The 14,636-nt window shown below is 39.2% G+C and overlaps 1 protein-coding gene across 1 annotated transcript; it reads left to right on the top strand.

The window, feature by feature from the left end:
* The first annotated feature begins 1,432 nt into the window (after window positions 1-1,432).
* STEAP1 (STEAP family member 1) lies at window positions 1,433-13,278 on the top strand. Its single transcript, XM_059395755.1, has 5 exons — window positions 1,433-2,080; window positions 6,089-6,174; window positions 8,961-9,473; window positions 10,106-10,270; window positions 12,916-13,278. Exons 2-5 carry the CDS (start codon window positions 6,094-6,096, stop codon window positions 13,171-13,173), a joined length of 1,017 nt encoding a protein of 338 aa, XP_059251738.1. The 5' UTR covers window positions 1,433-2,080; window positions 6,089-6,093; the 3' UTR covers window positions 13,174-13,278.
* Window positions 13,279-14,636: the final 1,358 nt, after the last annotated feature.

Below are 14,636 nucleotides of genomic sequence, written 5' to 3'. Positions count from 1 at the left end.
TTCAAAATGTGTAATAGTCTAACACTGTTTTCCACAAATCATACTGGTTTTGAAAAGATGACTCAGAACATTTTTAGATGCTTTGGCTTTGTGTTTCTAAAAAAATAATAATAATAAAATAAGAAGAAGAAGAAGGAAAAAAAAAGAAAAAAGAAAAAAATCTGGTCATATCCAAAGCGCAGGTCATTTTGGCCATCTGCATGCAAAATTGCAGAAATTTCATCTGTAATATTAACTCCTGACAACTTAATAAAAGTTCTTTAATACCACAGTTTTTAATCCAATATTATGCTGCCTTTAAAATATCTACAAACTAATTTGTAAACAGCCTCATATTTTCAATCTTTTTACTTAGAAACATACTTTATTCACCACACTAAAATACTGAACAAAAAAATTTTCAGAAGAAATGAAGAAATAAAATTCTTAGTTTAATTATAAAACAAAATATCTGGGCCTTGATTTTAAATGTTAATTAGAAGAAGAAAAACAGTCTTAATTGGAGTTGGCTAAAATTAACCAACTTACATTAATATAATCATGACCTTGCGCTCTTCATGAGCCAAATAGATTATGAAAAAGAAAATGTCCTTTGTTCTACGAAAGCTTAAAATATGAAAGCATATTGCTTTGTTGGATCCTTTAAGACCCAAGGTCATTTTAAAAATTCAACAATGCTTAGACTCATTTAAAAATCTCTCTTAATTCTTTGTGGTTTGTGCTATAAACACAGACTATTTTTTCTAAAACTTTTTTTTAAAGATTTTATTCAGTTATTTATTTGGGGGGGAAGCACAGAGGGAGAATGAGAGGGAGAAGCAGACTCCCTAAACCTTTTTAAAATGATTATTTTCTAGTTTCACTAGAATTAAAAAGTGTAAGATTCTGTTTCTACCACAAGGCGTCAGGCCATGGTAAGTTAATCTTCAAAAGGCTTTATGCGACCCTGCGCAAAGTCAATGACTACACCAAAAAATACATGTTAAAACATGAACAGTCCCTAGTTGCCTTAGCTTTGATTAAAGAACAATCACAGAAATTGCGGTTGAGCGAGCATTTTCCTTTGTTTTTCTAATCAGATTAGCTCTGAGGATGTTGCAAAACCCTCTTGCAATTCAGGTCTCAGACTCTCTCTACCCTGAGGCTGGTTCCAACTCTGAGGAGTAAGACCCACCCCACCCCACTTCCCCACCCCCACCCGCACCCGCGCATACGTTCTCTTTCTCCGTACCCCTTATGCTTTAAAGACACCCCCCCCCCCCAATACAAAAAAAAAAAAAAAAAACTCTGAAATAGCGACAGTAGCTTTATTTTCAGGTTGGACTGCGTAATGGGCTAGGGTACGGGAAGCTGGCTTTAGTATATCAGAGGCAAGGAAGAGGCAAAGGCAACGTGGGGTTGAAGGGCCTGTTCAGCCAGGGGACAGGGTTCATGCGGTTTAGGGTACAAGATTTGTACCATTCAGGGGGCAAGTCACTCTCAGATCTTCACATTCGGATTCCTCAACTGTAAACAGCAGTCACTTCATCGAGTTACTGCTCAGTGTAAAGCGGGCTGGCGAAGCTCTAAAACAGTCCGTCTCAAAGTGTGATCTGAGGGTGCTCCAGCATCACCGGGAACTTGCTAGAAATGCAGAATCTCAGGCCCAGACTTGAGGATCAGGAAACCGTGAGGGGGAAGACCACCAATCCGTTAGTTTAATAAGGCCCACAGGTGGTACACGTTCAAGTTTGAGAACCACCGCTCCGAGGAATTGCACGAACGTTCGCTCCTCGGGAGATTAGCGAAAGCGGGAGGGGCAGGCCTCCGGGGGAGACAGGGCCATCCGAAAGAACACCTGCTTGCGATGTGGGGAAACGCTCGGTTTGGCCGCTGGGACGCCCCGAGGGCTGCCCCTCTGAGGCAGGAGCCCTGAGGACGCCCGGCACCTGCAGGTGGCGCTGGACAGGCCCTTGACCAAGAGGCGGGGTCTGCCGCGGGGGAGCAGGCTCCGCGCTCCGGGGCTCAGACGCCGCGTGGGGCTGGCGCGTCTTCGCAGAAGCTGTGCCGCAACTTACCGTCTGGTCGCGTCGAGGAGCGGGTGAGTCCCTTGAATCGTCCCGGCTCGCTGCTTGCTCCCCGCCTCGGTGTGCCCCTGCGAGAGCGGGCGCGGGCTCGCAGCCGCGGGAGGGGTGGAGCGGCTTGCAAGCCTCCCCAGTCCCGGGGCGGCGGCGTTCCGAGGCGAGAGCAGCTCAATTCGCCCCTTATGCGCGGCTCCAGCGCGCGCTGCCCTCCAGCCCAGTTCTCGGCCCAAGCACACTGCTCCGTTGTGGCCGGTCCAGGGGCTGGGAGCCAGGGACTCCTAAGGAAGTCTTTTCGCTGGGAGCCCGGTGGATAGGATGGGTTGTTAAGTTTGCCCTTCGGTTGGATTCTGCCGGCAGGTTTTTCCAACTTGGCAGCAATCGCAGCGAGTTTGCATAGCATTGAGGAATGATTGGTACACAGTGCTTAAAATCGTGTGACTTGCCTTCGGGTTTCCTAGTAACAGGGAGTTTTCGTTTGAAGTTCTGGGAACGTTAGTCCTGCTCTTTCAGGCTCGGGTTTGGGGTTCAAGTTCTCTCCAAACAGGCGATCAAGGAAGGCTTCGTATATGTCATGGGTTTGTAGACACAAAATTTACAAACACTTCTAAATTTCTTGGTCTTTAAAAAAAAAAAAAAATCCCCACGACATCCTGACAATTACTTAGATTTAACACAGATATTAAGCAATGCTTTAAAAACAAAACAAAACAAAAAAACAGCCCAGTGAAGAAAAACATCTTAACCTATATATACATAGTTAAATGTGGGGAAGCGAGTATACACTTTGAAGTGTAGAAGGTTTGGAAATGCAGTGCAATCCATATTGTGCTCCGGTCATTGAGTTTCTTCATATTCGAAACTCTCTGACAAAAATATGAGTCACTTGGGCCGTGTCAATATTTAGCAGGAACATCAGGTCAGCCATCCTCATTCAACAAAACGGAACAGTCACATCAGAAATATGTTTTGCTTTTTTTAAAGGGATGAGAGTTAGAGAACTTTGGGTCAAATCTGGAGTTCCTAAAATCTGAACACTGTGTTGTTTCTTTCTTTCTTTCTTTCTTTTTTTTTTCATGAAAAGATGTTACTGTGGAATTTAAATTATATATTTGGTTAATGTCTGATGGAAACCAACATATTTTATTTGACGGATATTTTATTTTCTCACCTTCTGGCACAAATTGGACTGCGGACCACAGAGCCAACAGGCTCTCTCACTGCTCTGGGTTCTAACATGGCCTTGCTCTCTAGCATGGTCTCCCTACCACGCAGATGAATGGGTGGATACTTCTCCAAGGCCTCTTAGCCTTTTCACCCAGTTTCTGTACAAAGTGGCCCTCAATCAGCAAACACTGCCAACTTGCTTGAGGCCCCAGGACCAGGTCTACAAGAGAACCCTTACCCTTTCCATGCCACAGTCTGCCTATAAAACTTTTTCTTTAGAATCCATTGCACTACCACACAGTTAGTTGTTGAAATTTCTGCCTTTTCCCCTAGACTTTGAGTTTGTGAGAGCAGAGGCTCCATCCCATTTAACTTCGTATTCTCACTGTGTGATACTGTTGTTCACAATATAGTTAATGAGTTAATATTGAATAAGTGTAGATTTGCATGTTAACATCTTTGCCGTGCTACAACTCAGAGTGAAACCATCTAAACATAGAGAATTATTTCTTGTTTGGTTGCAGTAAATAAAATTTCTATTCCTGGGGCCCCTCGGGGGGCTCAGTTGATTAAGTGTCTGCCTCTGGCTCAGGTCATGATCCCAGAGTCCTGGGATGGAGCCTCTCGTCAGGCTCCCTGCTCAGCAAGGAGCCTGCTTCTCCCTCTCCCTCTGCTCCTCCCCCTGCTGGTACATGCACCACGCTCTTTCTCTCTCTATCAAATAAATAAAATCTTAGGGGGAAAAAAGCCTTCTATTCCTATTCCTAGACACATACATACCTCCCAGATTACTGTATTTATAATGTTGGTTAAATCACTAAATGATTTGGAATTATACTTATTAAGGAAATAGAGTGTAAGCTTCTCCAGAACAGACACATAGTCTCATTTCTCTTTCCTCCTCTGTGTCTGTCATCGAGTTGAGCTCCATAAATACCTGATGATTGGCATTTGCTTTACTCAGAGCTCTTTTGCATGCCAATGATAGATACAAAAATCAAACTCAAGCAAAAAAGGGGAATGTACATTCACTTGTGTAACTGAAAATGTCATGATCTGGTCTCAGGAACTGTAAATACTTAAAATATTACCACCAGCACTCTTCTATGTCTTTCCTCATCTCTTGCTTGTACTTTAGTGTGGTGGCTTGTTTTTGTTCTCTTGAAGACATCTTCCTCCTTAGAGCATGTAGAAGAAAGCACAGTAGGCTTCTATCATACCAACTTAACAAAGAGTTAGACATCTCTTTATCTTCCACTCCTCTATATAAATATTAGAGAAAGACTCTAATTGGTTCAACGAGGGTTATGCCATCCCTAAGCCAGTCAGTGCCATCAAGGGAACAGAGAATTCTGATTAGCCAAGACTGAGTCATATGCCAAAGGAGGGCCCATTCTCCAAATGGAGGAAATGTTTCAGATCATTAAAAAGTAGGGGGGAGGGGCGCCTGGGTGGCTCAGTGGGTTAAGCCTCTGCCTTCAGCTCAGGTCATGATCTCAGGGTCCTGGGATGGAGCCCCGCATTGGGCTTTCTGCTCAGCAGGGAGCCTGCTTCCTCCTCTCTCTCTGCCTGCCTCTCTGCCTTTTTGTGATCTCACTCTTTGTCAAATAAATAAATAAAATCTTAAAAAAAAAAAAAAGTAGGGGGGAATATGGGCAGACCAATACAAATATCCTCAGCATGAATGTTGCAAAATGTCAAAATACATAATATATAGCAAATATCCTCAGAGCGCTTGAACAAAGGTAAATGATTGGCATGACAGAAAGATGGCTTCTCTTTATTTTTTGAGAAAATCAAGCCTTTAAATTTAGAGAATGTATTAAGTATTTGAAGCCACTCCTGGAAACAACTCTCCACTTAGTAAAGTGTTACAGGTGTTCTGAAATTAAGAAACACATGTTTCTCATAATCAAGTTGTTATATATCTAATGTGTTTTTCTCATTGAATTTCATAAAGTGCAAATTGGCGAGGTATTCCTCTAGAAATAAATTTAGAACTAATAAAAACAACAAATAGTATTATGATACCATGTGTTCCCTTCCTTTAAAAAAAAAAAAAAAAATGCTACACCAAGCCTGAGGAGGATCTGTGAAGGGTGTTAAGGCAAAAATTCCTTTGTCAGGTAGTAAATTTGACAAAACTAATTTCCACAGCTTTGACTAGGAGAATAGGCATATCAGTGACTGAACACAACTCAATAATTCCATTGGAAATATACTAAAAAGTCTTGCTTATCAACAAAAACCAGCCTGTTACTCTGATGAGAAAATGACACTCTGAATATACAGCCTTTTGGTCCTTTGTGCCACTATCAGGGTTCACTTTACCGAGAGTGTCTATTCTGTTTATTGTCTGAACCTCAGAATGCACTTCCCCATAAAATCATTTAATTAGTATTTCAGATTCCAGTATCAACCCCAAAAGTCTATCAAATATAACTTCCTAAAGTATAATCTTATATCAGCTAACTCCACTCAAAAAAAAAAAATCTTTCCTAATTCTATTTTACCTTTGTGCAGAGCTGGCTTTCCTCTAAATGGCACCTGGAGTTAACTTATAAAAGGTAACATCTGACCCTTTGAATTCCCTATAGACATGTTTGTCATTCATTGCACCAATAGCTGGACAAAACAAAGCTGTTATTGACACAAGGACACTGGTTTGAGATTCTGACAGATTATGTGAGGTTAAATGGTAAATCAGTCACTATTTTAATTGCACTTTGTAGGCCACTCTAGTCCTTGTGTGAGTAAATTCTTCTATTGCCCTATCAAACATTAATGTCTTAAATAGTACAGACATGAGGAAGATAATGATGTTTATTTTCTTCGGTGGCTGACGCTATCCTATTTTACAGAACTAATGGAGAGCAGACAAGACATTACAAACCAAGAACTTTGGACAATGAAGCCTAGGAGAAATCCAGAAGAAGATGATTATTTGGTAATATGTTAATAATACTTCATTGAAATCTAGAAACAGAATTTCAGTGCTGTCCTGTATCTCCTAGGGTTGAAACAATGATTTTTCACCCTAGTCAACAGGTATCTTCACTCTGATTCCTATCACTGATATCGCGATGGGCAAAGAAAGGTTCAGGGTGGTAGATAAGAGAAATTGTACCTTGATGATGGTCATGGACTTGGCTGAATAACCTCGAATAAGTCACTGAAAATTCCAGGTCTTGGTCTATCTATAAAATGAGAAAGTGGACCAGATCAGCTCCAAGGCCCTTCCAATTCCCTCTAACACTCTGTGGTCTAAGTTTCTTAAGAGAATCATCAGTGCCCATATAACAATGTAAGCATACATTTTTTCCATAGGCAATATGGCAGCTTAACAAGAGATCATCAAGTTAATTGATGATTCACCATTTAAACAAATAAATTCAATTTTGGAATAAGAATCATTTGTCCCACTTTTATGCCACCAGGAGATTAAATGTTTCTTACTTATATAATTTGACTGAAAAATTGGTAGAAATGTTTGGTTCCAAACTCTTTTTGCCTTTCTAAATGATATCAACTGCAGTTCTTACTGAAAGTATTTTATCTTAGTTATTTTAATAGGAAAGATAGTCTATACAATAATTTTATATAACATCACTTTTTAAAATTATTTTTCTGAATTATTTTAAAAGGAATAAGAAGATATGATACATACATATTCTTTAAAATAATTGTGCATAAAATAAAAACATTTTCATTTTTCAAGTTAACCATCATAATTGCTTTTCCATAATTTTTCATCATTAACCAGAAAACTGATCTCAGTTGATTGTACTTAGATTATTTCAACATGTAGAGATGACAGAAGCTGTATCATGCTCAACTCCCTTCTAAATGGAGCAACTGGAAAAAGATGTAACAGTGATTTATCACTGAAAGTAAAAGTCAAAGGGCAAGAGGTGACTTTTGAACACTAAAAATTATAAAGAACTATGTGAGTTAAGGTTACTCTGCATAAAATGAGGAAATCAACAATATAATATATCACATTAAACTTTAAAATGTTATGGTTTTTACATAGAGAGCTGTAAGAAATGAAGAATAAGATAGTTGTTGAAATCACTGAGCATCAGGGAAATACAAATCAAAACCACTGTGAGATACCAGCTCACACCAATCAGAATGGCTACAATTAACAAGCAAGGAAATGACAGATGCTGGTGAGGATGTGGAGAAAGAGGAGCCCTCCTACACTCTTGGTGGGAATGCAAGCTGGTGCAACCACTTGGGAAAACAACATGGAGGTTCCTCAAAAAGTTGGAAATAGAACTACCCTACGACCCAGCAATTGCACTACTGGGTATTTACCCTAAAGATACAAATGTAGTGATCCGAAGGGGCACATGCACCCGAATGTTTATAGCAGCAATGTCCACAATAGCCAAACTATGGAAAGAACCTAGATGTCCATCAATAGATGAATGGATCAAGAAGTGGTATATATACAATGGAATACTATGCAGCCATTAAAAGAAATGAAATCTTGCCATTTGTGAGGACATGGATGGAACTAGAGGTTATTATGCTTAGCGAAATAAGTCAATCAGAGAAAGACAACTACCATATGTTCTCCCTGATGTGAGGAGGCAGAGATGCAACATGGGGTGCTTGGGGGTTAGGAAAAGAATAAATGAAACAAGATGGGATCGGGAAGGAGACAAACCATAAGAGACTCTTAATGTCACAAAACAGTGTGGCAGTGGGGAAGGGGGTAGGGAGAGAGAGGTTGGGTTATGGACATTGGGGAGGGTATGTGATATGGTGAGTGCTGTGAAGTGTGTAAATCTGGCGATTCACAGACATGTATGCCTGGGGCTAATAATACATTATATGTTTATTAAAAAATGTTTTTAAATTATTTTTTAAAAAGGTAGTTGGTAAAAAAGTAAATCATTAAATCATCAGAATATGAAACATCCTAAGTTCTTATTAAGAAGGTTTTTTTTTTTAAATTTTCTGGTATATCAGTCAGCTAGGGAAATGACAAAATATTCAATGTAACCTTTTTTGAATTGTTAACTGCTCAGAAATGCAACTGGGTAAAGAAGTATAATGTTCTTGGGAAATAGATCATCTCTATGGGATTTAACTATGTATATAACTTTTGTACCTTCTGATAGAGTGTTTGTCAATCATTACTTACACAAATGAGATATTTTAGAAATACAAAATCAAAGTACAGCATGATAGAAATTATATATTTTTATAATTGTATTGAGTATATTATTCCTGACCCTTCGTACTTGAATTAATGAAGAATTCACTCTTCAGTTCTTTGTGGAGAGTTGCCCAATTACCAATAAGAATATTATAAAACAAATTCAACCATTACAAATACAAGTTTTATTATTTCTGCCAAAGATTACTGGATTATTTTTTACGTTTTCAATTTTAGTTTCCCACTTACATTATTCTGTTGTTTCATGCCTCAAGGTAGAAACACAATGGTCTCAGCTTTAATAGATAATCTTCTGTCTTTAGAAAAAAGCGTGTATTCCTCTGTCTAAAAGAAAATCAAATAACAGAAATTAATGGAGAATCCCAACATAGCTAAATCCATATTCAATCAGTGCTACATAGACGGTGACTTCAGCTAACCAGTATCCAAAAACAAGGTTCTGAATGCCCTTTTTTACTGGTAAGCACCATGAACAGAGTAGGTAATGTGTTGAAGAGAAATCCCATTATTTGTCTAAGATGTTGATTTTCTTTGCTTTGTAGGATAAGGACTCGGGGGAGACCAGCACGCTGAAAAGAACTGTGTTTTCTCACATGCACCCAACAACCCACATTGATGGATTTGATTGCCCCGCCGAGCTTCAGCACAAACAAGAACTCTTTCCAATGTGGCGCTGGCCAGTTAAAATTGCTGCTATCGTGTCATCTCTGACTTTTCTGTACACTCTTCTGAGGGAAGTAATTCACCCTTTTGTAACTTCCCACCAACAGTATTTTTATAAAATCCCAATCCTGGTCATCAACAAAGTCTTGCCAATGGTGTCCATCACCCTCCTGGCACTGGTCTATTTGCCCGGGGTCATAGCAGCCATGGTACAGCTTCGTAATGGAACCAAATATAAGAAATTTCCACGTTGGTTGGATAGATGGATGTTAACAAGAAAACAACTAGGGCTTCTCAGTTTCTTTTTTGCTGTGCTGCATGCAATTTATAGTTTATCCTATCCAATGAGGCGATCCTACAGATACAAGTTGCTCAACTGGGCATATCAACAGGTAGGATGACCATACTGCCTACATCGCTGAACTAAAATGTCTAAATCTTCCAACAAATTAAGGCTTTCTTATTTTAATATCAATACCCCAAACCTCTTTTGAAACTCTGTGTCGGGAAGGTAATCTGCATTTTTCAGTGTTTTAGTATAATTCTCCTTTGGAGCTTGGTTGTATATAATTTCACATGGAAGAATTTTTTTTTAAGTTGAAAATAGTAAACTATAACTTTAACAACTTAAACACATATTTTGTTCCTGGACAGGGTTACACAGCAACCTTCTTCCCCCTCATGAGATGACTTTTTAATGTTCATTGTTCTTATCTACCACACAAGCATGCACATTACAATCCTAACATCAAGTAACTATGATATAAATTAGTAAACAAGTTATATATATAATTTATATATATTTTATATATATATTATTCTACATATATATTTTTTTTCCAGGAAAGAGATTGATAGCTCCAACTCATTTCTCACAGAAGAATGCACAAACAAAGCCACAAATTTGCGGAGGCTCCTAGTTATCAGGCCCTCCATCGTAGACAGAGGGAACGTAGGAGGAGACTGATCTGCCAGGAACAAATATTGTTTGCATTCCTTCTCTCCCCCTTTCACCCTCTGGTAGGTCCAAAAAAATAAAGAAGATGCCTGGATTGAGCATGATGTGTGGAGAATGGAAATTTATGTGTCTCTGGGAATTGTGGCACTTGCAATATTGGCTCTATTAGCTGTGACCTCTGTTCCATCTGTGAGCAACTCTTTGACGTGGAGAGAATTTCACTATATTCAGGTAAATTATATATCAAATAACTCTGGTCCCTCAAAAAGGCCAACCTTTTCTGCGCTTATAATATCATCAAGTATATTGACTTTGCCCCATAAAAAATAACAAATGGTTTTCCGGTTGCAAAGATCCCACACTTGTTCCAAACAATAATGTGCTCTCCAATAATTTTTCCCTATCACTTCTAAGTAGAAGTGTTTTCCAGACATAAATAAAAAGCATTACTCAAAGAAAAATATATCTAACATTTGGGGGCACCCGGGTGGCTCAGTCCGTTAAGCAGCTGCCTTCGGCTCAGGTCATGATCCCAGGATCCTTGGGATGTAGCCCCGCATTGGGCTCCTTGCTCAGCAGAGAGCCGGCTTCTCCATCTCCCACAATTTCTAACATTTGAATGTTGTTAGACAATTTTCTAGCCACCTAATAACAACATGGGTGATATTTTAGGAATTTAATAGTCATGGTTTATTCGTTCCCAAATAAACATATTCTTCTGCCTGCCTCTGATTTTACTTAATGCCTTTTACATTACACAGCTGTATACTCCCTTTAAAAAAGCAACTCTTCTTGAAATTTGGAGTTTTGACTACCAAAGTTTTTCTAATATTTAATTTTAAAGACTGCTTTTTCCAACTTGTATTTTATGTAGCCTACTGACTTCTCAGTATTCTTGGGATTCAAAATTATCTCAGATTTACTGAGGTTCATCTTCTCATGGTAGATTACAGCCTAAGAACAGCAGGAGGCAGAGGACTAAATTTAATTTCATCATAAGCACTGCTGAGATTTTTTAAAGCACATAGCCTTAGCTATGTGGACATTTAGCCTTAGCTACGGGTGGACATTTTTGGAAGTTCCCACACAGTCAGACATTTCTGCACTATCCCTTCTACACGTCTATACATGTCCTCCTACAGGCTCTTTATCAGGACATCTGATTAAGCAGGAAAACCTGTCTCCATCTGAATTGTTACAATAGAGCTTGGAAATGGTGCCACATTTTCCAAGCACAGTACTTGCTGATTGTGTAGGTTTAGCTGGATAGCCGAGTTCTCTGTTCCTCATTAAATAACTTTCTTTGTACGTTTGCTCTGCCTGTCACATGTATGCTGAGTACCACTTTTTTTTTAAAGATTTTATTTATTTATTTGACAGCCCGAGATCACAAGTAAGTAGAAAGGCAGGCAGAGAGAGAAGGGGGGAAGCAGGCTCCCTGCCTAGCAGAGAGCCTGATGTGGAGCTCGATCCCAGGACCCTGGGAGATCATGACCTGAGCTGAAGGCAGAGGCTTAACCCACTGAGCCATCCAGGCACCCCTGAGCACCACTTTTTAGATTTAATTAGGAATTCAGGCACTGCATCTTGACCACCCAGCCATGCTGCTATGTACACAAGACCTAGTCCATAGTAAGTATACAGGAAACATTTGGTAAGAGGAATATTCAACCAAGCATGTGGATTTTTCAATTAATAACCTAGAAACTTTTCCTTTACAATCTGAGAACTAGTTGTTCTGTGATTTACCTTGGAGACTGATATTTGAAAATGTAAACTTAGCTGTTTGGTTGTATTCATTGGGGCTTAAGAGTGCTTACTGCTGAATAATTGTGAGTTGGATTCATTCTGGCAGACTAATGACCATTTCCAGTAAAGCGAATAGAAGTAAAAACTTACCTAGAAGAGCCATTGTCAGAATGCTATAAAATTACACAGGTGAACAACTATTTTTGAGCAACTTTTTCTGGACAATGCCAAGTATCCCAGTACATGTTGAAGTTGTTCTTCACATCTTCCTGTCTCTGTGTGTTGTTTCAAGAGTGGAAATAGCTGTTGGCATTTTCCCACCTTATCAGGATGTTTGATTTTTAACATAGGCCAAGCTCATTCACCTTAGTATTCATGTACCAAAATCAGAGTCACTTACTTTGGTTGCTTTCATAGTTGATAAAGATCACTGACATCAAATTGATTTTTGCACTAATCGTCAACCTGCTAATATTTACTGAGCACCTAAAATGCACAAATCATTGTGTTTATTCTGCAGGGGATCTGTGATGAGTAAAAGTCCCCGATTTTAGATGTCTCTTGATAGGCAGAATGAAGGCAAATGCTCAAGAGACAAAGCAACATAATTTTTTTTTGAAGATTTTATTTATTTATTTGACAGAAATCACAAGTAGGCAGAGAGGCAGGCAGAGAGAGGAGGAAGCAGGCTCCCCGCCGAGCAGAGAGCCCGATGCGGGGCTCAATCCCAGGACCCTGAGATCACGACCTGAGCCAAAGGCAGAGGCTTTAACCCACTGAGCCACCCAGGCACCCCTAAAGCACCATAAATTAAACATCATAAGACAGATGAACAAAGTATGGAGAAAAGAAAGATGGTGTTACTGATTAGCTGAGGTTGAAAGACTGATTGTGAATTTTCTCAACTTAAATAAACTGGGGGCAAAATACCACCCAAAGTAAGGAAGGGGAGGTGGGGAATGTGTGAGGAAAATGGAAAGATGTGAGTGGACAATGTTGAGAAATATGATAGGGAAATGATTACAGATGTATGAAGGAATTTCCAAGCAACAGAACAGAAGAGATAGGATGGAATAAATTCTTATTCAACCAATCCCAACAAGATCAATTTTTTTTTTCTTTTGCAGAGCAAACTAGGAACTGTTTCCCTTCTGCTGGGCACGATACACGCATTGATTTTTGCCTGGAATAAATGGGTAGATATAAAACAATTTGTATGGTATACACCTCCAACTTTTATGATAGCAGTTTTCCTTCCGATTATTGTCCTGTTTTGTGAAGCCATACTATTCCTGCCATGCTTGAGGAAGAAGATTCTGAAGATTAGACATGGTTGGGAAGATGTCACCAAAATTAATAGAACTGACATGTCTTCCCAGTTGTAGAATCAGTTGTTTACACGCATTTTGGTTCAAGATTGATATATTTTACCATAAATGTTTCAGATTTGTATTCGTTTAATAAAATGACCACTTGAGGGTCTTAACATATCTTTGCAGCTGAGTCATGAGTTTGAAGTATGTGTGGTTCTCTGTAGATTTGATTCAAAGCAATAAACAAAGCAATCTTTAGCACATCCCCTATGTTCAGTAGAACTAAGCATAACAAAACAATCACATCTGATTCGTCAGACTGTATAGCATTATAAATAAAATGCCTTGTAGTCCCCATCCTTACAACTCATTAAAAGGTATAAGGAAGCATGAAAAAATACATTATCTGGTTCTACCATTCAAGTATATCCATTATTTATGATTGTTGTTAAAGATGGGTTTCCTTTTCCTGTAACTGGGTGCTATTCGTGAAACACCAATTGCAAAAAACACAGATTGTATCTACACGAGTAAAGCAACAGAATAAAATCAGATATATGTCCAGGCAAAATAAAACTCAAGCTATCCAAGAGAAAAAGTAAATTCACTTTTCTCTGTATGAGTTACATACAACTCAGTTGGAAATAATATATTGGTGAAAGCATACCTTGAACCATTTCTTCAAAGAGCGAGTAGACATCTGTTGTCAGGACTCGCTAACCCAATAGACTATATACTTCAGAGGTTTCTTATAATTCACAAAACTGACTGCAGACCATATCTTCTGTATAGGTAAACCATTTATTATGATTTAAAACAATAGAGCTAATGCTAATGATACAAATAAGGAAAAATAGTATATTCATTATGTGTTCATTTTTAAAAATTTTTTTATTCTGTTAAAAAAGGACCATTTTTGGGAGGCCTGGGTGGCTCAGTCGCTTAAGTGTCCCAACTCTCGACTTTGGCTCAGGGTTGTGAGATCGAGCCCCTCATTGGTGTGGAACCTGCTTAAGATTCTCTCTCTCCCGGGGCACCTGGGTGGCTCAGTGGATTAAGCCGATGCCTTCGGCTCAGGTCATGATCTCGGGGTCCTGGGATCGAGTCCCGCATCGGACTCTGCTCAGCGGGGAGCCTGCTTCCCTCTCTCTCTCTCTCTGCCTGCTTCTCCGTCTGCTTGTGATCTCTCTCTGTCAAATAAATAAATAAAATCTTAAAAAAAAAAAAAAGATTCTCTCTCTCTCTCTTTCTTTCCATACCTTCCTCCCGAGACTTTCTCTCTTAAATGAATGAATGGATGAATGACAATTCATTATTACATGGGGGAGCTAAGGAGCCTTTTGGAGTATAAATTTGGGCTCTACACACTATTGAGATTCAGAGTTACAGAGAAAGATCTATGTCTGGAGATAGTGAAGAGTTCCAAGTAGCATAATTGGAAAGAGCAGACAATGGTGCCTGGAGAAATAATTCACCATTAGAGAAGGAATCCAGGGCTCTTAAATTACAAAGCAGATTCTTCAGGAGGATATAGC

The sequence above is a fragment of the Mustela nigripes genome, chromosome 4 (assembly GCF_022355385.1).
Source record: "Mustela nigripes isolate SB6536 chromosome 4, MUSNIG.SB6536, whole genome shotgun sequence".
Taxonomy (NCBI): Eukaryota; Metazoa; Chordata; class Mammalia; order Carnivora; family Mustelidae; genus Mustela; species Mustela nigripes.
Note: the sequence above shows the minus strand (reverse complement) of the source record. Positions and strands in the feature narration are given on the sequence as shown.